The 26,060-nt window shown below is 40.1% G+C and overlaps 3 protein-coding genes across 3 annotated transcripts; 1 reads left to right on the top strand and 2 right to left on the bottom strand.

Annotated features, from left to right (window-relative positions):
* Window positions 1-8,897: 8,897 nt before the first annotated feature.
* On the bottom strand, window positions 8,898-15,729 carry eef1g (eukaryotic translation elongation factor 1 gamma). Its single transcript, XM_039618870.1, has 10 exons — window positions 15,614-15,729; window positions 14,569-14,727; window positions 14,232-14,295; window positions 13,720-13,862; window positions 13,446-13,589; window positions 13,194-13,323; window positions 12,422-12,638; window positions 11,268-11,440; window positions 10,135-10,259; window positions 8,898-9,260 (listed from the first exon to the last, which is right to left on the bottom strand). The coding sequence occupies exons 1-10, from the start codon at window positions 15,623-15,625 to the stop codon at window positions 9,102-9,104; spliced, it is 1,326 nt and encodes a 441-aa protein (XP_039474804.1). The 5' UTR covers window positions 15,626-15,729; the 3' UTR covers window positions 8,898-9,101.
* Window positions 15,730-15,850: 121 nt separating this feature from the next.
* Window positions 15,851-21,207, bottom strand: polr2g (RNA polymerase II subunit G). The gene is made up of 10 exons (XM_031753835.2): window positions 21,071-21,207; window positions 20,851-20,977; window positions 20,498-20,706; window positions 20,124-20,233; window positions 19,819-19,978; window positions 18,708-18,758; window positions 18,535-18,600; window positions 18,040-18,111; window positions 16,438-16,471; window positions 15,851-16,179 (listed from the first exon to the last, which is right to left on the bottom strand). Exons 3-10 carry the CDS (start codon window positions 20,507-20,509, stop codon window positions 16,166-16,168), a joined length of 519 nt encoding a protein of 172 aa, XP_031609695.1. The 5' UTR covers window positions 20,510-20,706; window positions 20,851-20,977; window positions 21,071-21,207; the 3' UTR covers window positions 15,851-16,165.
* A 3-nt stretch (window positions 21,208-21,210) lies between these two features.
* si:ch211-175m2.5 (uncharacterized protein LOC568697 homolog) lies at window positions 21,211-25,213 on the top strand. Its single transcript, XM_031753722.2, has 5 exons — window positions 21,211-21,310; window positions 21,399-21,572; window positions 21,652-21,751; window positions 23,014-23,144; window positions 23,388-25,213. The coding sequence occupies exons 1-5, from the start codon at window positions 21,260-21,262 to the stop codon at window positions 23,673-23,675; spliced, it is 744 nt and encodes a 247-aa protein (XP_031609582.1). The 5' UTR covers window positions 21,211-21,259; the 3' UTR covers window positions 23,676-25,213.
* The last annotated feature ends 847 nt before the right edge of the window (window positions 25,214-26,060 follow it).

Here is a 26,060-nt window from a genome sequence, read left to right as displayed (position 1 = left end):
CATACGGAACATGTGGACTACTCCCACATGAGCTAAAGAGAGGAATCATCACCCTCTGCTTACAGAAATGGGATGCAATTCATGAGAAAACACCATGTGTTGGTGCAAGTGCTGCGAGCTTAGCTGCGGAGGATTCGCTAGAATTGCTGCAGATTTAACTCTAGATGAATGTGAATGATCGGGCTGAGTGATTAGACTGGGAATTTTAGCTTCTTAACATGGACTGGACTCCTGAATTAAGTATTGAACTGAACTGAAAATACAAAGCTTTGTCTCCCACTAGAATGTGTTTTCAGTATCAGCCAACGCAAATACTTTAATGAGATGTATTGCAAATAACCACAACTGAGAATGAATTAACAATATTTTTTTAAAAGCTGAATACAGTTTCACTTGCCAAACCCGGGCTTGATTACTGCCACACCTGTTGAATCAAGAAATCATTTCAATAGAACCTGTTTGACAACGTGAAGTTGGCTAAAAGTTTTGGGGGAAAAAAACACCCATCACATCACAATCTAAAGAAACTGAAGAACAGATCACCAAGGGACTCGCATCTATCAGTCTGGAAAGGCTTACAAAGCCATTTTTTAGGCTTTGGGACTTGAGGGAATCACTGTGAGAGCCATTATGCAGAAATGCAGAAAACTGGGAACACTGATTAACCTTCCCAAGAGTGGCTGTCCAAGCAAAATTACTCAAAGAGCACATCAATGACTCATCCAGAAAGTCACAAAAGAACCCAGAGCAAAATCTAAAGAACAGCAGGCCTCATTTGCTCAGAGATTCAGCAAAAATAGATGCATCTGCCTGATCTTAAATGTAGCATTTGTGATTGAACACCCTCAAAACTGGCTGAATAAGAAAAATTCTTCAAAGAAGATTGGGCCAAAATTCCTTCACAGTGATGTGAAAGACTCATCACCAGTTATTGCAAACATTGCAGCTCTTGGCGCCAAGGGTGGCACAACCAGTTATTAGCTTTAAGGGGCAATTACTTTTCCACATAGGCCCAGGTGGGTTTGGATAGCATTTTCCCACTTAATAAAACAGAAAACAGCATTTTGTATTTACTCAGTTTATCTTTGTCTAATATTAAAATTTGTTTGATGATCTGAAAAATTTAATTATGACAAAAATTATAACATGGCACTGTAACTATTAACAACAGTCCATAATCATCTGGAAGATAAGCAGCCCTTCATTTCATGATGCAAATGTTTTCAATTAAATTAAATTTTATTTATATAGCACCAAATCACAACAACAGTTGCCTCAAGGTGCTTTATATTGTAAGGTAAAGACCCTACAAAGAATACAATTACAAATACAAAGAAAACAGAGAAAACCCCAACAATCATATGACCCCTTATGAGCAAGTGCTTTGGTGACAGTAGGAAGGAAAAACTCCCTTTTAACAGGAAGAAACCTCCAGCAGAACAAGGCTCAGGGGGGAGCAGCCATCTGCCACAACCAGTTGGGGGTGAGGGGAGGAAGACAGGACAAAGACTTGCTGTGGAAGAGAGACAGAGACTAATAATAACAAATAATTAAACACAGAGAAATGTATAAACACATAGTGAGTGAAAAAGATGACTAAAGATGAAGCACTCAACACATCATGGGAATACCCCAGCAGCCTAGAAGTATTGCAGCATAACTAAGGGAGGATTCAGGGTCACCTGATCCAGCCATAACTATATGCTTTAGCAAAAAGGAAAGTTTTAAGCCTAATCTTAAAAGCAATCTGAGAGCGAAGAGCTCTAATGGGGTGATATGGCACTATAAGGTCATTAAGATAAGATGGGACCTGATTATTCAAGACCTTGTATGTGAGGAGCAGGATTTTAACTTCAACTCTGGATTTAACAGGGAGCCAATGAAGAGCGGAGAAATATGGTCTCTCTTTCTAGTCCCTGTCAGTACGCTTGCTGCAGCATTTTGGATCAACTGAAGACTTTTCAGGGAGTTTTTAGGACATCCTGATAACAACAAATTTGAATAGTCCAGCCTAGAAGTAATAAATGCAAAAACCAATTTTTCAGAGTCACTGGGAAATGCACGCAGGACAGTTCAGCAGCCTGATTCTTCATCTATAAAGCTATGCTGTTTGTAATAGCTGCAATATGCAGTTTAGCATTGCCTTGGTTAAATATGCAGGGTCTTTTCTGAAAAAGATGGGAGTATATGTCGCTTCAAAAACTGTATGTAACTTTCAGCATTGATGGTGCCTTTTCCAGATGTGCAAGCTGCCAATTCCATAGGCACTGATGTATCCCCATACCAGCAGAGATGGTAGTGATTGAGTAGTAATTGACAAGCCAGATGACTGTTTCTCTTCTTTAAGTCAGGAGGATGTGATGTCCATGTTTTCCAAAATACATTTCTAAATTCAATTCATTTGAGCACAAAACAGTTTTCCACTTTGCCTCAGTCCATTTTGAATGAGCTTTGGCTCAGAGAAGGTGGCAATGTTTCGGGATTGCATTCAATTATAACTTCTTCTTTGCATGGCAGAGCTTTAGCCTGCATTTGTGGGTGGGATAGTGAAATCTTTGCACAGAAAATAATTTTTGGAAGTATTCTTGAGCCCATTCACTGATTTCCATGACAGAATCATGCCTGCTACTTAAGGGCACAAGGACCACAGGCATCAAGTACTGATTTTCTGCCTTGCCTTGTGCACAACATTTTATGCTGATGTTATTATACTGTCATAAATGAGTTTTTCAAACACTTTAGGATTTTTGATAAACATTATTCTGAATTTGTTCCAGAGTTAGTGGACAGTTTTTTGCATATTGCTGACCTTCTGCCCAGAGAAAAAACAGCCCGGAGAAATTCTGCCTCTCTAAGGTCATCCCACTGACCTTTTGCTAATTAACCTAGATGCAAAAAATTCCTCCAGCAGTGCCACTTACTTTTCCAGTCTTTTGTTAACCCCAACTCAACTGAAATGGGGTCATAAATGAGCTAATATTTTTTGTAACGGTAATGGTCTCAGCTTTCTTTGAATTATTGTGAAAAAAAATATTTGTATATGAGATTTGACGGTCATTGTATTCTGTTTTTATTTACATTTCACACAGCATCCCAACATTTTAAGAATTGGGGTTGTGTTTGAACTTTGGATATACGGCACAAATTTTCATCTTTTAAGTTTTGTGCTTAGCTGTTAAATGTTCCATGGTAGTGGAGCTGCAAACTGGCTACAGATGTATGCATTTGTCTGTTACTTGATGAGCAGGTAATGTGGAATGCTCAGAGCTACTGCTGAGGAAACAGATGCCTGCTACCGTTGAAAATGATACTATGAAAGCAGTACTATGAGCAAACAAAAATGTAAGCAGTGAGTGGGAGCTCATGTTAAACCGTCATAAAGCTAAGGGGGCTGTACCTTCATAATAATGCTCTGCAGTTAGCCTCCACACTGTCATTGTCATGGTAAGAAATTTTGCATACAAACCATGTACTTGTAAGGGAATATTTGAATACTGGGGTGATGCCTGCTGTTACTTCTGTAAGGACAGTGTACATGGCTTATTCTAATGCTTATATTATTTCCCAACATATCTGCAATTCAACAAGATTAAAATCACTCTACTGTCTTCAACTCTGTTGAGACTGTTCAAGCCAGGGAAGTTTAAATCCTCGTAATAAAAGTAAAATGTAATTCCTCACCTTTCAAATTGCTTTGCAAGTTGAGTACTGGGTAAAGTCCTGTTTAAAAAACAATTTAACCAATTTAATTAGCACAGATAATTGAATTTCGTCTTGTTGGCAAATTAGCAAGCCTATGGAATGAAAAGTGATCACCCCATCATTAAGAAGTTTCCCCATAACTTCATTACCACATGCATCATTTGTTACATCAGATGCAATTTATTACCACGTATGCACTTCTGTGCTACGCTAGTCCTAGAGCGCTGTGGGTAAGTAGACTGCAAGCTGCAGCTTCTCAAAACAAAGTGGACCTCAAATAATCATTGAGAGCAGAGTGTATCTATGAGGAGATTAAGACTACAAAGAAATCACTGGCACCTCATGAATGTGCAGTACCCAAGATAAACTATCTTGCAACACACAGGTCATGCTGCCTGTTTTTTGCTATCACCATAGTAACTCATCTATTGGTAATCTTTTTGGAATTCCCCTCAGTTCCTGCTCTCTCGCATGCACACGCTGACTTACAGGGCACACACGAGCGTATGCTGATGATTCAGAATGGCAAGCTGTTCCTTTGGTAGAGAAGAGAATGTCAGGAAAAAAAGGGGAATAAGAGACAGATCGAGTTGTGGTTTCCACTGCAAGCTATGAGTCACAAACACGAGGGAGTGACTCAAAAAAAAGAAAAAAAGACTATTCTGGGATGGCTACTATAGCAACATAATAAGCAAGGGGGCAGGTACTTGCAGGGATGTTTCCATAGCAATGCCCTGTGTGTGTGTATGGATAAATATCACATGCCACAAAGCAGTTTGTTATGTAGTAAGGAACTCTGCCCCACTTTTTAACACAAAGTTTATAACAGTTTTTAAAGAAGGCTATTATCTACCCCCCCCAACCAACACACACACACACACACACCTTCTTGTTTTTCCATTACAGCCTGAACAACCCTTTTTGTCATCTAAACAGCCCGATGCTTGGAACACCTTCCGCACGTTTGGTCTTGTCGTCACCACCCTACGGCAGGCTTAAGACGTTCCTGGAAACCTCCGGTAAATTTCTGCTGGTCAAGTGTTGTAACACATAGCCCCCAGAAAATTAAGCAAGGGATCTGACACATTACTGACGCACGCCTTTGTGAATCTGATTAGATTACTGTGATCATTCTCTTCACAGAGTCTGACAGCTATTCACTATTAACTGTTTTCAGCTACTGATCTCTCACTCCACTTCCATCCGTTGTGCAGACAGATATGATCCCAAGCTGCACATTCCAGTCATAGCTAAAAATGTTGATGCGCTCACTCACATGAGAATCATGTAAACGAACAGCAAGTCAGTACATGAAGAACCGACCAGTGAAGTGGGGGGTACCTCTCTGCTAATACAGCACATTCAAGTCTTCTTTCTTAGCAGAACTTTTTGAACTGAAGTGAGACAACAGTGGTACCTGTTTTTAGTTCTGCAAAAAATATATTGCTAGCAACGTACATTTGTTTTTTCATGTGAAGATAGCCTAGGGCTATTTTAAACACTGAACGTTGAGTACACACCCAAACCACAACTGTGGAGCAATTATGACTAACATCTGAAAGCAATATTTCCGAATACACCGTCCTCTACCTTTGTTGGGTAGTGAACCAACTTATAAAGGTTTATTAAAGAGAATGCATTTTTATTTATTTTTAATGTTTTTCCAGCACGCAATATTTCTGCCTTAGTAGTCATGGCAGTGCATTATTGTAGTTTGCCTTAGTTTGACAACACGCCCCACCTCCAGATTCTGGTAACATGAGCCAGAAGCAACTCTGGGGTTTCATGTCCAAAAGTGCAGGGGCTGTCTGTTTTCTCTCCATACCTCTCTCTTGACTTGTGTCACGCACTTTCTTCTCTACTTTCACACTGACAACCTCTGTTGCAGGGCAACACAAACTCACCAACAAACAATTTATTTATAATCTCTTCACAGATGACAATAACTGCTTCAACTTAAAGCTGGTGCTTGCAGCGGATGTTTCTTGTTATGTCGTCCGGAGTGCTTGGTCACTACTGCAAAAGATCTAATCTTTTCTTTCCCTGCCTCTTTCAGCTATTTCCCCTCAACATGCTCACCTTTGACCTCCCTCATTCCATTCTAGGGCTGCGTTTTAGAGCTACAGAGATGCAGAGAAATGTGCAGCTCACACCCTTTGAATGCACTAAAGCCACGAAAAGACCCTATCACCAAACAGAAGATCTCAAGGTCACGTTTCTTATCTAACAGGATATAATATGATATACAGCGTGTATATATGCATGTGTAACTATCTGTAAAGTGTTGCAGTCTTTAAACGTCATATTTTCATTCTTTTCCCTGCTTCAAAAATAGAGGACATTTGACTTGAAGTCACACTCGGGTGCTGACTAAGGATCCATCTTCCTGACCTCATTTGTATTGCTCAAATTTAGTGTGTGTGCGTGTGTGTGTGTTAGAGGAATTTAAAACCCAGCTACATACTAGAGTGTAGGGAAACCCCATAAAAGTCTAAGGGTGGGATTATGTGGTGGCTGAGTGTTGTTTCTATCCGCCCAGAGATGTCCCTCCAACTGTGACAAGAGTGATGTGCTCTTGTTTTGGCCAGCTGGCCTGTGACAATAAGCAGAGCTGTAAATATGTCCAGATTTGTGTAAAAGAGACACATGTAAGGCCTTTAAAGATAACTTCAAGACACAAAATCTACACAGCAATAATTCATAAACATGCTTAACCCACACAACAGGAACGTCGGTGGTAGTTTTCCTTTCATGAAAAGTGTGTCAGATTGCTTCACCTTGCTGTTCCAAGCCCTTCACTGACTACCTCACCCTTTTCCAGATGTGTGTCTTGCAACACCAGATGCTCAGCACATGCATACCATGCCCAGAGCTCCTGCTGCGAGCTGACAGCCACACAGGGACCTTGTGTGGTGAAACAATACATCAGCTCTCTGTGTTCCTCCCTTACGGGGCTCCTCGCTGCTCCAACTGCTGTTAAGAATCCCCACCCCTCCTCATGCAAGCACACAGAAGAGAAAAAAAATGTCCAGAAAACGAGGATCAGTAGAGGAAGGAAAAAGTAGTGAGTGTGTGGCCAAGTGAGAAATAAAGACCAGGGGGAGGAAGGTTGGCAGGACTGGAAGAGAAAATGTTGCTGTTGGCATAAGACAGCTCATTGTTCTCGTGGCTTGCTTCAGTTTAGCTTTTTAACTCTGATGCTTCTAAATACAAAACAGGCCCAGCATATTGTGTGGACTTGATGCTGCCTCCATCTGGCAGGAAGCTTGAATCAAAATGATTTCATATTTGACTTCATTACAAAACAGCTTTGGTAACACCACTCCTTCAGCAATCAAAGGGTTATCCTTCAGCACTTTTGTAACTGCCGCTGTGGTGCGAGTGAAGTCAAAGTTATTTGCTCAAGTTACAGCCCTCTTCCACCGTGATCCACAGGATGAGTGAGTCATGTGTTCAAGGACTTGGGTGCTTCGCTGTTGTGGGAACATTTCCATTTTCTGATTTCCATGAGACCACAGAACAAACTAAAATGGCTTCCCTGATTCCACACCATGGTGGAAGATGGTTGCGCCAAAATGATCTTGAATCACGCTTAGCAAGTAGGAAAAAATGACACATCTGACTCACTCGGAGATGAGAGTCCTCTCTTGTGCATCTCCCATGAGTGTGTGGATGAGTGAGTCAGAAAGAAAGCCCCTGCATCCACCCGAGAAGTTCTAAAGTTTAATGCGCAACACTTCAGTGATCAAACCACAGTCAGGGGTACTAAATGTGTCACATATTTGATATTAAAGGGGAGTTAAATCAATATGTGCCTGAATAATCTGCATTCATTACATGGGCTCGTCCAGGTTCCCCGTTTCACCTGCAACCACGTATAACAGACAATGCTGCGACAAACAAAGAAACAAGGATACGCCGGGAAGCAGGTGTGGGGAAATTTCAACAACAAATGATCAAGTGTGTTCAACAAACTTTCATATGGTTGGGTGTGTCCGATGAAGCCAAAAGCTTTGTGCTCACAGTTCAACGCCAACAGACAAAATTTATTCAAAGCATCTGCCATTACAAAAGAAAGAGTTTAGCTTCGAGTTAGGCATTCAGGCAGACATTAAAAGAACAAGTAAATTGATGTACCACACAGGAAACGGTGGATTATGGTTATCCCCGTTTTCTTTTCCTCTTTTTTTACTCTAGCAATACCAACTTGCAGAAGTAGGTTCTGAAACATGGCGTTTCAGCATTGGACTGGGGTGTGGCTCTCTACATTTTTATATCAGCCCTACATGCAAACTTATCATTGACAAAAAAAAAAAAAAAAAATCAATCATTTTCCACTTACAGACTACATATATACATGTGCATTTGGAGCTTTAAACAAGTTATAGGTTTAATGTGAAAATCTGCTCTGAACTTCTAAGTCTTAAAGAATTGTTTTACTTTGGAGTCCGTGTGCCTTTTCAACCACTGTTGACTCCAAAACTTAAACACGTTTTATTGATGCTTATCAAGTTTAGTGTTTTGGTGGCGGAAACATGGTAACAAAGTACAGATTTTATGTGAATGGCCCTTGCCCTCGTGTATCCAAGAGGAGTTCCTTATAAAGAGTTGTTCCAGTCATCTCCTTAGGGAAGCACAGACTACTTCAAAACAAGAACCCGTAGTTTAAGGCAGACAGCATTCCCATCTTCTCAAACCACAGAGTTCAGCCCAGCCATTTTCTCTACCAGATGTGCTGTATTCAATAGCCTTCAATGTTAAGTCTTTGCCTGCCCTCTACAGGGACTTGAGGACTCTACAGTTTTAAGTTGGCTTACCATTTGTATAGTAAACCCGCATATGGTTTGCAAGAGTTAGAAAGGAATTTAAAAATGGCCTATGCATGTCCCAAGACACCTAGACATTAAACCTGATGAATCACAAAATCAGCTGCAGAAGTGCGTCACAAGATGCCTAGTGAGCCCAAGGTTAAGTAGTTGGAGATAATGCCAAAAAGCAGTGTTTTACTGACCTCTTCTGGTTGAATTTTTCATGGCATGTTTCAAAACCTAACCACTGCCTATTAGCATGTGTGGGCACTGTTGTACCATAGACTGCAAGGTCATTTTCTGTTTTTGGTAGGCATGATTTGAAGTGAAGAAACCCAAAATATTTCTGTTTGCTTATTCTCACAACAAAACACAATGGACATCAAATCCCAGAGATAGCATTGAGGGAAATGCTTTATTTCGCACGTCAAACAACCAGAAAACCACTTTGGAGGCCACAGAGAAACTTCATTCTTGTCTTCAAATACTGTCATTCCTGCAGGTAAGTAAGCATGTGTGGCTCAATGTCCATTGGTTTTGAGTGTTGGAGAGCAGAAGCGCAGAGTGCTTTTGTTGACTATCAGTGTCCTCTCACTTGAAGATCTTGCCCTGGTTGAAGGCTTTACCCACATGCTTGAAGTCTCCCTCCCAGGCAAAGTACTCCTTTACCATGGTTTTGCACTCTTCACTGTCTGGATCCAGCTTGCGCCAGTCATATGATTCGTAGTCAATCTGCCAATCTTCAGAGAGCTGGGAAGGAAAGTTACAAGGAGGAAAAGAAAGGGGAAAAAAGAAAGAATTGAATGCAAGTTAATTATCCTCAGCTTTTAATCCTAAAATGTATCATCAACATCACTATCCGATGTTAGATGACACATTCCATCTTACCCTATCAAGGCGATAGGTGAACCATAACAGAATGCATTCAAATGCAGACCATGTAGCTACGGGACACTATATGAATGCCAGATCTCAACATTCCTCAGATGTTTTTTCATTTTCACAACAACTGTATAACACCGAGTGGTTTTCCGTGACAACAGCCCAGATACATGTATATGTATATATGTTTTGCTGCCGAAAGTAGACATGACAATCCACAGAGTTCAAAAGTCAGCTTAGGTCAGTAACCAAGAAATACCTGCACAACTAAATCTGTCTTTATTCAAGGACAATTGTCTTAAACTGCAATATGGTTTGTGGCCACAGCATGAACCAGCCTTTTACTCACTTAACCAGAGATGACTGGGATGAATATGGTCTTGGGACACTGCCTTGCCCAAAAACAGGGTAATTTAAAACAGCGGTCTTTTTGCGCCCCCGTTAGATTAAGACAATGAGGTGTGATGTAGTGCCGGTACCGAAAAAAGAAGATTTAATAACACACGGAAAAGACCCAGGGGACACTGAAAACCGATAAAAACCCTGAAAACCATACTTGCCCAAACGAAAACAGGGGTAATTTAAAACACTGACTGGAAAGTTAACGGAGCTGCAATCCATGCATTTCACCTCAACACATGAGGAAATGCCCAAATCAATGTGAGAAACAATACATTCTTGACACTGGGGATATTATCAACTCAGAACACTGATCAAAGCACGTTTAAAATCTAATACTTACAGTGAAGGCCAGTTCCTGGCCTCTGAAGACCCAGATGCCAGAGATGCTGCTGTCGTTGTTGGTGCCGAACAAGATGACACTGGCAAAGGCATTCTTTCTGAGTTTGTCCAGGCGCTGGAACATACCTGTGAGGTACAACCAGAGATTTGAGACATTTAGATTTTTATCAACATGTCAAGGACATATTTTATTTGATCCATATCAAAAGGCACGTCTGTCTTTCTACATGTAGAACAAAAAAACAAATTGCCTGTGGGGCAATTCTGATCCTGTTTAATGTGACCACAGCATGAACCAGCCTTAAACTCACTTAAAACAGAGATGACTGGGATGAATATGGCCTGCAGTTTCTTTTCCCCCGTCTGATTAAGACTGTGTGTCATGACAGGACACCGCCTTGCCCAATGACAGGGGAATAATTGCTTTTCTCCTAATTGTAGTACAGACCCGTTTCTGGAGTTGATTCAAACATGTCCAAACTCCTTACAAGAACGTCACTGAAGACCTGAAGATGACCAATTTAACATTTGACAAAAGGTACTTAACATTTTTTTTTTTTTAAAACAAAATGGTTTTAGCAGTGCCAAGCCCCTGTCTGTCCCCATTTACACATTCTTTGAAAACTGGTGTAATCAGCTTTCCTGAAAAACTGCAAGATTAAATTCCAACCCAGAATCAGTCAAAAATAATGAGTTAAATGAGACTAAAACCTAAATCTACACCAGGACTGAGAAAACAAGCAGTACCCACTGCAGTCAACAAGAAAACAAGTTAAGATGCATTTAAAATGATCTGTCCTGTGTAGCAAGTCCCAGCACTGTCTCCTCTAATCCCCTCTTTAAGGCTACATGAGAGCCATCTTAGAAGTCTACAGACTTTCAGAAAAATTCCCATATGCACAGAACTGCCTCTGATCCCAACTTGTTCCTGGGCCATAGGAGCAAACCTAAACAGATGGAGGAAATGCATGCCAGCACATGAAGCAGCAAAGACAAATAGATGTAAGACCAGGGAAGAAAATAAAGCCTTTTCTGCGTTTGCTTTCCAACCAATAAACAATCATAATAATAAAGTAACTTTAGATACTACTGAGAATAAAAGTGTTCTATAAAGTGGCTGCTGCCGAGTCTCACCTGTGATAAGGTTGCAGCTCTTGAAGGCAAGTGTGAGCTCCTCGGGGTATTTGTACTGGCTGTACCAGATTGAGTAGCCCTCACGGTCAAAGTGCTCCCAGAAGTGGGGAATGGCTACGGTCAAGGTGTCCTCGTTGGAATACTTTCTCTTGAACTCATCCATGACAAATGCGCTAAAATGAAAAATGGAAATGTCAGGAGTTACGTGATCCATGTACATGCAAGGTGAAGAGAACAAGGTGCAGGAATTAGGTTGAGATCACTGAAGAACAAAAAAATAAATAAATAAAAATAAAAAAATGTAGGAACAGTTACTGAATGCCTACAACCATAAATTCTACAGGACTATAAAAGGATGTTTAAAGCCAGGATTTGCCAGTGACAATAGCCCGAGCTTATAAATACCCACACGACTCCGCCATCTTTACTTCAAAGAGAATCTTTAAATACCATAAAGCCTTGATTAGATTCTGTTGCAGACATGGACAGCTGGAGACGACGTGACCAAGTAGTCGTTCCTTTTATACTTCTCCAAGTCCACTGCCTGGGGTATACACGTAGTTTGCAAATTGTAATGTAAATTCTCTGCAGACAAGTCTGCACAATCACCCCCCCAAAAATTAATCAGACCTAAGCCAGCTGACCCACAGATATACAGTCAACCCTGAAGGGCAACTATGCTTCTCAAAGTTACATTCTGTTTGTGGCCACAGCATGAACCAGCCTTTTACTCACTGAATTCAGAGATGACTGGGATGAATGTGGTCTTGATTTTATTTTCCCCTGTTAGATTAAGACTTGGTGCCATTAAATGGGCACAGTCTTGCCAAATGATAGGGGACCATCTTTCCACAGAGTGGAGAGCATAGGAATGTCAAAACTCAACATGTGAAACCACATAACGAGTTTTAAATGATCAATATGCCAAAGACGGCTACAGATGCACAATAGAGAAATAGGCCTTCACCAACTGATTAGCACTCTTAAAAGGTAGAGAAGCATTTAGGGAAAACTAGTGGGGTAAAGTGTCACACCCAACACTTGCAGACTGACTCCACATTGTATGGTAATTAAAAATCTATAAAGTGTGAGCTTACACTGAAACAAATTCTAAATGATGAAATGTATACGCAAAAGAAAAAAGATCTCTCTACCTCTTTGGCAGGTGTGCAAAGGGGTCCTTGGCTTTGGGCTCTGCAGCCAAAACAGCATCACAGTCATCCATTTCCTCTTCAGGATCAGGCTTCTTCTCTTCCTTTTTCTCTTCCTTCTTCTTCTCTTTCTTCTCCTGGGGCTTGCCAGCCTCCTTTCCTCCCTTCTCTTTCTTGGAAGGAGTCTCTTTCTTGGGCTGCATCTCAGCAAATTTCTTGGCTGGAGGAACAAAACAATGAAAGCCATGTTCCAATGTTCTGTCTTTGGTTTTGTACCCGTTGGAAAGGAGCCAGCGCCCTCAAATCATTTGCCAAACAATGGCTGATTTTAGCTGTGTTAGTATTGGCATGAATTTAATCAGATATGCAAACTTTTTTTTCGTAACTTAAAATAGCCTCGAAGAAAATGCTAGGAGGGGTCAGTCTGAAGTATGGCCCGACTCCATTGTGCACCTTAAACTTGGCAGAGCAGTCGGGTGTAATAATAGATTCTTAAATTGGGTTCTACTCTGAGACCCCTCACCAGCGAGATGATTGGGAGATAATTACCCACGAAATTCAGTTGTCAAAGTGATACGGTATTACTCTTATTTCTGAAGAATCCAATTGTGCAAATAACTCAAATATTAGGAGTGAATGCAGCTTTTCCAACTATCATTTAAACAACAATGGTGTGGAGTTTTGCTTTTAAACATTTCAGACACTTAGGCTACGAGTTTATAAGGGACCTGCTGTCTAACATGTATGCTTTCTGATCTAACTGCTGGTGACTCACCGTCAAACTGAGCCATCTTTTCACACAGCTTGACCTCTCCGAGGACAGCCTTGAACTGTGGCTGGTTGACACAGGTGACAAACCAGCGGGTCACATTGGGATAGGGCTGACGGAAAGAAGGCTCCAGGACCTACAGGGAACAGTGAGGTGTTAATGGCTTCTGGTGCAGCTTCCTCCCCAAATTTCATGACAGAGCTAAAGTGTTGCCGTTAGGCTCCAAGGTACCGCAAGGTGCAGCCATCTGTGACAAACCTGTTTGTAGAGCCAGAGCATGGAGCAGACCACGGTGATGTCTGCAAGGGTGACCCGCTCTCCCACAAGGAAGGTACGGGTGTTCAGGTGTTGGTTCAGCACAGCAAGGAACTTTTTCACATCCTCCTTGGCCTGCTCGGTGGCCTGGACAGTTGAAAAACAAAAAAAGAAAGAAAAATTACTGTAAATCTTGTTTTCCAGTACCAAGGTGCAACAACAGGGTGCAGTCCTCTAGGAAGCTATTGTTTTGACTAAGAAACACTGAGCTGTATACCTGCTTGTTGAACTGCATGATTCCCAGAGTGGGGAAGACCCATGCGCTGGCAGGAGGGATGATCTCTGAGTCAGCGAAGCTCACCCACTGCAGCACTTGGGCTGCCGCCTGAGGAGTGGCACCGCGCAGGGTATCATTGCTCACTACGCACGCAAGATTTTAAAAAGGAAAGTTGCTGTTATGGTTTCACAGTCGTTCTGATTTTTTTTTTTTTTTTTTAATAGTACAACCTCAGCATTTTAAGATTTTCTTAATTATCATACATTGTGCACATCAATGAAATGATACACTACAGGTAAGACTGTATAGATATAACTAGCAGTGTGGTCTGACCCGTCTATATGATGATAAACCCTTGAGTCAAGAAATGTCCTGTGAATTTAAATGTTTTGCTGATTGAGTGCTTTATCCCATCACAAATTCTAGACCGAATTAACTGCATCCCTGAGGAATTTTCTAAAACAAGAGTGTAGAATTCAAGCCACTTAATTATTATTAAATGTGAGACTTACAGTAGTGAGCAATGGCATTACTCTCAAACAGACAGAAGCCGTCATCTCCCTGGTAGGCAGGTACCTACAAACAATGACAGAACTACTTATTTGAACACATTCAATGCGTTTTTAGTCAGAGAACAAAGCAGTGCATGTGCAGATCTGTTGGCTACGAAACATAACAAAAGGGTGTGTTGTCAAACTGGTTAAATCCCAGCTCATAAGTTGCATTTGACAAATAACGAGTCAACCATATTCGTGTGGGAAGGAAAAAAAAGGGAGGCTCTAAAAGCAAAGCAAAATTGCATATTTAAGGGAACTGATTCATTGAATTGATTAAGCCAGCTGTACTTACCTTGCCCAGAGGGAAGTTGTTGAGGAAGGCAGGAGTACGGTTCGTCTGCCCGAAGGTGAAGGCAGGGGCACTCGTGGCAACTTTGAGGCGAGCACCACTGTACTGGGCTGCAATCTGGGCCTTAAAGGCCCGCCAGTTCTCTGGGTACGTGTACAGAGTCTGAAAGGACGGAAGACAACACCATTGTTACAGACAACTGTTTTTAAAAGCAAACTGCATATATGTGCACCACACCTTTTCAAGCTGGATGTCTAACCATTTGATCGGCCTATGAATGACTTTCAGGAAATAGCCTGGTGTTTTACTAATGTATATACTGAGTCCTGAACAGCCTTCTGTCTGTTTTCCAATTCTAATTAAGGCATGTAAACTTCAATAAAATTGGTAAGCAAGCTATCAAACCCGTTAAGAGGCAGCATTTAATTTGTTTTATGGTCACAAATAAAAGGATCCCATCCAAATTAAAAGGGTCGACCAATTAAAATCTGCCTGACTAGGCTATGGAGAATGAAGCTGAAATGCATCAAAATTGAAATACATGTTGACTTGCACGGAAGACGGCATTTCTGTTAACCAGTTATCTAAAATAAACAATTTTCACGTGGCTTAAAACCCTCTCTTGTCAAATAAGCTGGTCCTTAACCCGGAGTCGCTTAACTTCGGAGAATAATTTTAAATATACGGCAGAATTGAGACTAAATAAACTCAACTGTAGCGCTAACCTCAGGTAAAAAAAAAAACGCGTGAGATGCGAAGAGGAGGTTTTCAAAGTGATGAATAGGTAAGGTAACGTGGCACAACCCTGAGCTAGGAGAGCGGAGTCCTCCACTTACAATGCATCGCTAGCAACAGCTAACCTGAGTTAGGAGGAATACTGAATGGCATTGTTTATAAATATCCCCTATAAAAGCTAGAAAACACTCAGAAAGCAATGACTGTGTGAAAAGCTACTCAGTAAGAGGGCAGATGCATCTGATTTTTAGCGGATTGCAGCAGGAAACTTAAAAGTAAGCACTATAGCTGGCCACCTCTCCATCTTACTCACCCCTGCCGCCATCTTCAGGACGAGAGAAAGAAAGAACGACGGCGCGCTTCACTGACGTATTTACGGCCACGTGACGTGCGCGTTCTTGAAATATCCGCGTTCACAATTCTTCTCAACGGCATGGATAAAGCTGTCTGGTCACATTTCAAAACATTCGAACATGACTTAAAAACTTAGCTACAAATGCCATTTGTAAAGGTACTAACACAGGGAGATAAACATACACTGACACAAGGATTAAGAACAAATTAAATATTTTATTACAGCACACGCTAAAGCAAAAAATATGTAGGAATGATGGGCATTCAAAATAACATAAACACTACTAATATGGATACTTCTATTTGCTAGCAATTTTTAAGTAAATTTGTTAATACTCTTACAACATTTCCATAAAAAAAAATGTAGGCTGTACAGCATAATAACATGATGTGCCTATAGGGCTTGGCCCCCGTCTCTATACCAGAACAGTAGAAAAATAGTAATTATAAGACAGACAAACTGAGATACAACGCAATAAAGTCCCACTGTTTCATGCTCCTCGGAAGAAACTCAGCTCACGAGACCTGAAACAAAATACAGATGGTAAATTTTAAGTTTTTTTTTTTTTAAACCATACACCATTATTTTTGTTTGTTTGTTGTTGGGGTTTTTTGTGCTTTTTTTTACTGGGAAAACAAGATGGCCACCACAGAGGTAACCTGCAAAACACTTTATTACATGAATGCTTCCCAACATAATCATAACCAAACTAAAGCAACAACAACAACAAAAAAAGCAGATCTATGACCCATCTGACAATTTACTGTGGTCTAATAACTTACCCAGATAATCATCCATGAGAGATCCAATGGCAAACTGAAAAACAAGGAAAACTTTGTTTTAATTTAGTTTAAAGTATAAAAGATCGATGAAGGGACAATACCATCCCACATTGATTTGTTGAGCTGAGATTTTTCACTGTTACCGTCTTGGCGTCTGTAAACTGGATGTGACAAGTGATCTGACTGTTTAACCATACACTTCAATAAGTATACCCTGGAAACCTCTCTTTCTGAATCTTAGAATGATTGAAATCTGCAAAATGGGCTTAATGTTCTATTCAATATGACCCCAAGTCCATAAACTCACCAGAAAATTCTGTACTTAGTTCAGAATCTTTTCACAAGTCCCATTTTTCTATTAACTTCTATAGGACCAGAAGTATTTGTGCAAACACAAATGCTCACAGTTGTCACCCTTGTGAACTGTGACGTGTGCCAAAAGTGATGCCTTAACTGCTGCCACAGTCAGGCAGAAAACATGAGTGCACAGGCAAATCAGTTTTTACCTAGATACAACAAGCTGAAATGACAGCAAACATCAGACACCATGCACGGCAGCAGTTGCAATGTTATTTTTCATAGCATATGTTGAAATTATGGTTCAGCAGCTGTAGCGCGCTGGCAGTCTGCAGACAGCACATCGACTGGCAAGGAATGTCTGCTGTTGATGGAGACAGAGTACAAAGTGGGTGATGCAACCCGTCTATGGGCAACTCTTGCCTGCGCTGCTGATGAGCCATCAGCCAGTTGGACCAAATTAAAATGCGAGAGGAAGTGAAACAGAGTTCTAGAGACACTGAAAAGTGTCCACTGCAGCTACTGTCTGTACTTTTAATGCTGTACTTTTTAATCTTTGACATTTTGGGGTTTTTTTCCCCACACTTCTCCTATTCATGGAGAACTCTGTGGTCGCTCTCTTCCCCATTTTGGACCACTTGTCAACCAATCGGCATTCAACCAACACACAGCGTTATCCACATCCTGCAGTTGGTATTTTTGCACTGGATGTACGCTTGTCTGTAATGAAATACACACGCAAAAAGACGCCATTGCAGTGCCATCAACTACACATTACACTGGTCCTGATAAACCAGGTGTGATTTTTGTAACCTGGCACACGTGGCATAACCTGTGCAGCCCATGTTGAAGACACAAGTGTAAAAGCGGGTCAGTCCTTACCACCATTTTAATAATATATTAGTGCAGGAGCTCAGAGATTCCCCAATTACAGAGAGGGAGATGCTGGAAGAGTTGGAAAAAAGAAAAACCTTTCTGGAGAAAACTCAGCGATCACTTTGCTTTGTGTTTCGATTTCTAGTGTTTCCACACCAGCACTGATGCTGAGGTGAGACATATAATTCAGGAGAAGAGCCACAACCCTGTCATAAACTACAGGTTGGCCGTGGCACAACTAATCATGTGACCAAAACTAGGTGTAAAGCACTTCTGTACTGCCTTAACTTTTTAGAGCCCATCACTATGAACATCTTTTATATTTCTAGGAAATTAACTCCTGCTTAAGTGTATATGAAGTACTTAACTAAAGAATAGTAACAAACTTGGGGTGAAGTAGTTCTTCAAAAAATAAGAACAAACACTTACAATGTCATTCTTATCCACTCTGGTTCCCACAATCTTCAGCCGGATCTCATCATCTTGCTGGATTACAATGTCCTTAAAAATAAGAGGAAGAAACATCCTTAAATGCAAAACTGACACTTGTGTTTTAACCTTTATCTTTAGTATAATGTAAACACATGTCTGAGTTTGCTGAAAACTTTTTTAACACAAAATAATAATAATAATGATAATAATAACAATAATAATAATGTTTATTTTATTCTGTTGTATATAGTATTTTATCTTATTTTATTGCATTCCAGTGTTTTCTAATTTCTGCCACATAACTTTGCACTTTTGCTGTAACGAAACAAATTTCCCACCTGTGGGACTAATAAAGGTCATCTTATCTTATCTTATCTTAATTTTATTTTAAAAGCCAATAAAGGCAAAGAAGAGAAATGTATTTTAATACACGTTTCTGTAACACTATTATTGTTTCAACTTAAGAAATGTTAAATAACAATGAAACAATACCTCATCAACTGTCTTATAACAGGGTGGATTAGAATTGGGGTCAAACTCCATTTCTGAGGGGATCGACTGCAAAAGAAATGTATCATGAGATTGAATTACAAACAACATGAATACTACAAAGTGCACTAAATGACAACTAATTAAACACAATTGTAAATATCTTGCTGACTCACGTGGCGAGAGATGAAGCAGGACATGGGACCTATTTCTGTGAACAAACCGACCTGTAAGAATTACAGACATATTTAGAAACATTTCAAAAGGAAGACAAAACACTATTCTTTTTCAGCAATTCATGACTTCATTTTTAAAACTGGACACATTTAGTTTAACACTTTTTTTTTTAATATTTCTACATCTTATAGGATGGATGGAATACAGGACATAGAGACAAGAGAAGGGAGAGGTGGTGGCAGGTTTTATGCCAATGCATATCAGTTTGATTTAAGTCCAGACTTTCACTATGCCACTCCAAAACTCTTATTTTAGCTTTTTAACCATCCAGAGGTGTACTTGTTTTGACTCATTGTCCTGCTGCATAACCCAAGTCACAGAGAGCCTCAATGCACAGACAGCTGAATGCATTTTTCCATTTGTAGTTAAACACTTTCAATGTTGTTCAGTGGAGTCCCAAAACCTTAGAAATGGCTTTGTAACTCTTCCCAGACTGACATGTGTCAATGACTTTGTTTCTCATCTGTTTTTGAGTTTCTTTAGTGTGTTGCTTTTTGAGATCTTTTAGCCTACATCACTTTGTCAGACCAGTCCTACTTCAATTCAATTCAGTTTTATTTATCTAGTGCCAAACCACAACCACAGTTGCCTCAAGGCGCTTTATATTGTAAGGTAAAAAACAAACATAGAAATCCCCAACAAGTTAAGTGAGTTCTTGAGTCAACAGGTTTGACAGTGATCAGCCCTGGGTGTGGATAGTGAAACTGAACTCAACTTTCCAAAAAAAATAAAAAATTCCAAAATGATTAGTCATATTTAATATATGATTTAAAATGTAGCAGGAATTATTTTTCACACAGGGCCAACTAGGTTTTGGACAGCTTTTTTCCCCCCTTAATAAATGAATTCATTTAACACTGCATTTTGTACTTACTCAAGTTAAATATTAATCCTCTCTCTGATATAATTTTTTTTGATGATCATCAAATATGAAAAAAACAAAACAAACCCACAAACAAAAAACTAAGAAATCAGAAAGGGGGCAAAAACTTTCCTACAGCATGTATGAACACTGTGTTAGGGTTTTAAGACTCTAAACCTGCCCCTCACCTTGTTAACCTGAGTGACCACTGCATCCACAACTTCTCCTTTAAACGGACGGAAGACAATGGCCTTGTATTTGACTGGATAGAGGACAAAACCTCTGCCTGGTTGGATTACGCCAGCTCCGATGTTGTCAATGGTGGTAACTGCAATGACGAAGCCATACCTGCAAGACAGAATTAAACAAATTATTTAAATTGCAAAACAACCTCCATCTGTGGCCCAGTTTTCCAGAAGCCAAAGGTCAAATTTCAACCTCTTTTTAGCCTTTGTTTTAAACTATTTTTAAGTCAAACACAAGAGTCACTCACTTGCCAGTGCAGGTCCCCTCGACCTCTGTGAAGAGCTTCTGCTTCACGGTGTTCAGCAGATTTGGACCAAAATATCTCGGATGTAGTAAGATTTCGTGCTCCAAAGAAATCTGTGAAAACAAGGCTTCTCTAAATTAGCTTGCCGTGGACAACGTCACTGCTCAAGCTATTCTGCTGCCGTTCAAAAACAAGAGAAAAACACTGGTATCATCTCCACACGACTATAAAAGCGCAACAGTGATAACAGCTTTTAAGGGTATATGATAAAGTTTTACAAAACTACAGTAGCTACAAGCACGCCAGCCAAACTCTTATCAACAACAGAACCAGACTGCTGTTAGCGATTATATACGGAGAGCAATACAAATACTTACGTGGTAAAACATTTCGGTCTGTTTACGTTTAGTCCCAACTCAAAAATCGTTTTATTATATTTTCCAAAAGATGTTTTTTCGTGTATTGAATGAAAACCAGCCGCTCGTTTGTTCTTGACAAAGTCACTTCCGAGTCAGAGGTCGATGTTGGGATGTTGGGATGTTGTTGCCCTCAGTTCTGTCTCTCAGGAGCGTGTCGCTTTTCTTTCCTAATTTTGGTAGACACGAAAGTCAGCTCTAATAATCACAGTTTAGTTAAATAATAAATATTAATAACAATTTAAATACTTTATCTGCTTTATCTAAGAATCGCTTAATTAACTATTTAAACGACCCACAGCAATCAGGCTAACCTTTTCAATCCAGTCACAGACTGACCCCTGTCGGTGAGGAGGACTAGTGCGTGAGGGTGTGGACGTGCAGCAGGCGTGCCTCCATACTGGGTTTTGATTGGTTTGTTTTCCACGAGACTGTTAACATCTGACATATAAACGAAGCAAAAACGAGTTATTTGCTAACACGATAGCTAATTAATGGTCAACACTACTTCAGTTATTGTGTAATGTGACGCACTGTGGAGTCGAATAGGTGACTGAAAGCTGGATAGGTAAATATCCCTGTTTAACTTAGCGACATTAGCTCTAACTTTGTGCCTCTTAAGGATTAGTCTGACTTCCTTAAAAACCTCTCCGCCTGGATACAGCAGTAGCTGACTGACGATCAGATTAATCTCACACCAGCCTCCAGTTTCTGCTGACTGACATGGCGAGTAACCTCGTCTCGAAGCTGTTCCGCCCTCCTCTGACACAGCTTGTAAGTTGTTCCATACTTTTCCACTTTGTAGGCTATCTCCAGCGCACTTTATGGGTGATTTTACGTGACTGCGCTGTCCTCCCTGCAGGTGTGTCTCCGTTCAGGTTCCTTGTTTCGGGGGAAGGGGGCGGCGGCCGCAGCGACGGGCACCAGATCTTCCTCCAGTGGCTCTCCACCAGAGAAAATCAGCCGATACCCAATTCCTTACAAGAAAGATCTGCCGTATGATATAGTGGAGCTTATGGAGGAAGTGGAATCAAAGGTTTACATATGAGGCGTTCAAGGTCTTTAAGTCTGCTGAACTTGATTCTGCTCCCCATTAAACCTGTGTTTCCTTACAGGGAGGATTTTTGCCCAATGTCTTTAAAGTGCTGTCTCACAGGCCGGCAGAGTTCAGAGCCTTCTTTGCATACTACAACGAACTGATGAACAAGGACACAGGTGTGCTTGTGTGCTGTATGTCTTTGTTTTAGCAGCAGGTGCGTTTTGTCTGAGATTCAATGGCATGGACAAACTCGGGGAGGTCCAGGGCCTTTCTGTGTGGTGTTTGGAGCTTCTCTCCGGGTACTCCGGCTTCTAAGACACCCTTTTAGTGAGGTTAGGTTAATTGGTGAGTCTAAATTGGACAAAGTGTGGATAGATGGATGTTAGATTTCCTGACTCCATGTAGTCTAGACCTGTTTATTAATTCTTCCTTTCAGAAAAGGATTTCTAAAATTCAAAACCTCCATCGTTTGCAAAACTACACATGTAAATCCTGTCACATTCCAGGATATCTATAGCACTCTGGGTTCAATGAATCCATAAGCGTGCGTGCGCTTGCACCAGCCTTGCTTTTTTTTTTTAAAAGTAAGGAGAGCTGCAGATTTGGTATGCAGGCTTAGCAGCTACCTTTAAAAAGAATGCATTATATTGCCTGGTATGAATGAATGTATCCAACACACATAAAAATGAGGTCTTTTCATACTTGCTTGCACTACAGGGGATTGATGATGAAATCACAACTGGAAGATATTTGTGAAGTATATTCCTGTAACAGGGGTTGTTTTGTTTTAACTTTTAAAATACTGTTGTGTTTATTTTCATTTCAGATTATTTTGGTAATGTGTAACCTGTGAGTCACTGTTTGTCCAAAAGAAATGTGTTCAGTAGCTTAGAAATGGGACAGCGCCCTAAATTATGTTTCACAGAAAGTTAAAAATTCTCTTTTTAATGAGAAGCCTTCAAGATGGGACGTAAACTAGGGTTAGGTTACCCTAACCCTATGTGGGAAGTGGCTCATTCTAGCGCTTTAATATTAACAATCGCTGCGATTTTCACTGTTTAGCTATTTTGTTGCTACAATGTAAATTAACTTTTCCAGGTGTAGGCATATTTGTTTTAGCCTTTGTCTGCAAGTCTGTACATCTAAAATAAAATCTGTCCTGAACAATGCACCACAGCCTGAGAGTCTAGCAGATTGGCTTTAATTCTAAACAGTTGAGATTGCGCCTAAGATGGTTCAGGTGTACTGATTTATTGGTAAAACTTTAACTAGATCAGGTTTTACTTCAGTCTTTTAGTACAGGAGTGGATTGTTATTTGAATGTTTGTGAGATTAATAAGTTCTTTTGTGAGAAGTGTTTGCACCTTTTCCTTAAACGCAGCAAATGTAATTTTGACTCAGTTTTTTCCGGTAATTTTAAATGTCTATTGTTTTGCAGGTAGATTAACCAAGGCAGATCGTGAGCTGATTGTAGTGGCAACCAGTATCCACAACAGGTGTCTGTACTGTGTGGTATCCCACAGTGCTCTGCATCGCATCTACTCAAAAAACCCCACACTTTGTGATCAGGTATAATCTTAAATCCAGTAATTGTAACAAAGGTGTTTTAAAGTATTTTATATATACAATTTCAGACTGAAATTGTATATATCATTATGTGATGTGCGACATTAAAACTAGGCGACCTGTCACATCTCTTTTACTTTCTAATACAGATACTGTTTGCATGTGACCTTCCTGTTTGGTTTTTCTTAATTGCCATAAATCAGCAAAACACACTTTTAGGCCTAACTGGTGCTCTGTTTTCCCCAGGTCATTGTGAACTATGAAAATGCTGACCTGGCCCCTCGGGAGCGTGCCATGCTGGACTTCGCCATGGCCGTGTGTCGCTGCGACACCATCACAGAGCAGCACTTTAAATCTCTGGAGGAAGCGGGCTTTGACCGCGAGGACGCCTGGGACATAGCCGCCATTGCTGCTTTCTTTGCCATGTCTAACAGGCTCGCCCATCTCACAGACATGAGGCCAAACCTGGAATTTTTTAACCTGGGCCGCATACCACGGGACAAGAGCAAGGACAAGGCGGGCGATGGCAACTGAGAAAGGGAGATGTTACAGCATTTGACCTGAGACAATCTGTATGTGATGTTAAAATGTTCATGGTGAAGGAAAATTCTCTTTTATATTGTATCAACATATGACTGTTGATATTTGAACTGTGGTTTAATGAGGTGTGATAGCCGTTCTACAGGTATACACGCTAAAGGCAAATTGACACTGAAATTAGTCTGAAGGTCAGGAGTGTAGAATTGAGATTTAAGTAGCTTGACTGAGCCTGTTTGTGTTTGTTTGTTGTTTTTTGTGGGATGTTTTTGTTTTTTGTGCCAAAATCAAGTTATGCAGCGCAAGCATCTAAATGGGGCTTGTAGGAATGGTTATGTTAAGATGTATTCAGATTCTCTCATGACTCACTAAGTTGTGGTTAATAGAGGGGTTAAGAAGTTTTTTTTTTTTTTTTTTTTTTTTTTTCCTGCAGTTAACGCCTCTCTTATCTTCGAATCTGACCTGTGTGTGAAGTGAGAAAGCTTATTTGACTCAGGCCTTAATAGCCTCCACTGCCATGTCACTGTTGTTTGCAATGTACACGAAAAGCATACCAGGATACACAAGTAACTGGACACAGAGCCATACAGTTCTGAAATATTGGCTAACTTTGAACCAATTTCGAGTCCCTTCCTATGGCAAAAACATGTCATGAAACTGACTTTTCTCTGTGTTACTGATCTTGTTCTAAAGTTAAAATGGAAAACTGCATTTCCTCAGGCTTCACACTGTCTGTGGGATGAAGTTCTTGATATTATGTGAGCTTTTTTTTTTTTTTTTTTTTTTTTTTTTTTTTTTTTCAGTAATTTCTGTGTACAAGTGAAAGATGGGGCTTTACTTGCAGATATCTCACTCTTGTCACTGTCAACAGAAATGACCTAGTCTTGGTAAAGTGCTTTCTATCACCACCAGATGGCGCTGCATTCATGAACCTATTGGAATTAACACTACAGTCTTCTATATGTAACATCTGACTCAATAATTCCATATGTGAAAGATGGGCAAATAAAACCCACAAAGAAGAGCTTCAGATAAAACTTGTACTGCTTATTCAAAATGTTGCTGAAAATTATGTCCAAGGTCTTGTTTTTTTTTTTTTTTTTTTTAAATGCTGCAATCATGCAATCCTTTTTCCCGGTGTAACTTATCTGGTGGAGTGTCTCACTTCTGTATAATACACAGCATTTCCTCTGAAAGTTTACTTTCTGTCTGCTATCAAAAATGATAAAGTCAAACATGACTCCAGGCATCACCTGAAGATTTGCTCTTTTTTTTTTTTTTTTTTTTTTAACGCTCCTCATGCACTAAAAACTTTCCTGCTCACTTGAATATTTAGGTGATCTTCACACCAGGGGACATGAGATGTGTGTAAAGCTTACAGGAAAGAATTACAAATAGTGTTTCTGTGTCATGAACATCCTGAAAGTCAACCAGAGCAGATCCTTATTGTAGCATAATGGGATTATTTATGTATATACACATTTAAATTTAATTCCTGTGCCAGAAGATGTGTCATTAAACCATTTGAAACAGAATCACCTGATGTTAGCGAAGGTCATTTCATAGATAGTTTTCTCTCTGTGTCTGTCCTGGGAGACCTATTGATTTGATAAAGTGTCATATGGCTCATGTACTATTACAGGTTCACATTAAGCACCAACCTTTATGACCCCCATGTGTCCTATGACTGTTAAAATGAGAAAACAGTCTCTTGACAAGACAAGTAATCTGAGGCTGCCCTGCACCATTCATGTTGTAACTAGAACAGACTAAGATACAATTTTAAATGTGCGGTTTGTTGAGCTTGAGCACATAAAAAAGATAAAAGCCTTCAAAATGAAGGCTTTAACCATTTCCTATTGTAGTCTGTATTTTGGTGGAGGAATCAAGGTTTTTATATGGCAGCTGTATGGGGAGTCTGCAGGCCTGCCACAGTGTCTTTATTCTCCAGAGGGAGATAAAACAAAGCACGACACACATATCAAATGGGGTATGATAAAGAGCAGAAGAAAAAGAAAATTGAGGTTGGGGGTTATGTGGAAACAAAGGTGGAAAAAAGCAAAGTAGACAACATTTATGAAACAACTTAGATGTTTCCAGACGGGGTCCAAAGGGTCCAGATTTACAGCATGAGGCACTCGAGACCACTGAGGCAATTACATAAATGCAGACAAACTGTGAATCAAACAGATATTAGACATTGCATTGATCATGATTTGCACAGTAAGGTTTTCTTGGTGTGAAATTGTATCTCTCCACTTACTTTAGGCATATTTGATAAATTCATCAATATATTCCAATATTGAAACCAAGTAATGTGAAATTATTTTCCTGTGCTGACGGATTCCTGTTATTCATTTGTCGTTTTTTCATTTCATGTTA

This window comes from Oreochromis aureus, linkage group 2 (genome assembly GCF_013358895.1).
Source record: "Oreochromis aureus strain Israel breed Guangdong linkage group 2, ZZ_aureus, whole genome shotgun sequence".
NCBI lineage: Eukaryota > Metazoa > Chordata > Actinopteri > Cichliformes > Cichlidae > Oreochromis > Oreochromis aureus.
The sequence above is the reverse complement of the archived record's forward strand: the minus strand, read 5'-3'. Positions and strand labels throughout refer to the sequence as shown.

Excerpts from the sequence above, each read along its gene's own strand:
- eef1g (XM_039618870.1), bottom strand. Across the intron at positions 13,863-14,231 it reads TAATGCCATTGCTCACTACT|TGAGCAATGATACCCTGCGC; the intron begins GTAAGTCTCACA and ends TTGCGTGCGTAG. Across the intron at positions 12,639-13,193 it reads AAAGATGGCTCAGTTTGACG|CCAAGAAATTTGCTGAGATG; the intron begins GTGAGTCACCAG and ends TTGTTCCTCCAG.
- polr2g (XM_031753835.2), bottom strand. Across the intron at positions 18,601-18,707 it reads CCTGCTTCATCTCTCGCCAC|TCGATCCCCTCAGAAATGGA; the intron begins GTGAGTCAGCAA and ends TTTCTTTTGCAG. Across the intron at positions 18,112-18,534 it reads GTTATAAGACAGTTGATGAG|GACATTGTAATCCAGCAAGA; the intron begins GTATTGTTTCAT and ends CTTATTTTTAAG.
- si:ch211-175m2.5 (XM_031753722.2), top strand. The coding sequence starts at position 21,260 with ATGGCGAGTAACCTCGTCTCGAAGCTGTTCCGCCCTCCTCTGACACAG. Across the intron at positions 21,573-21,651 it reads TGGAGGAAGTGGAATCAAAG|GGAGGATTTTTGCCCAATGT; the intron begins GTTTACATATGA and ends GTTTCCTTACAG. Across the intron at positions 23,145-23,387 it reads ACCCCACACTTTGTGATCAG|GTCATTGTGAACTATGAAAA; the intron begins GTATAATCTTAA and ends TGTTTTCCCCAG.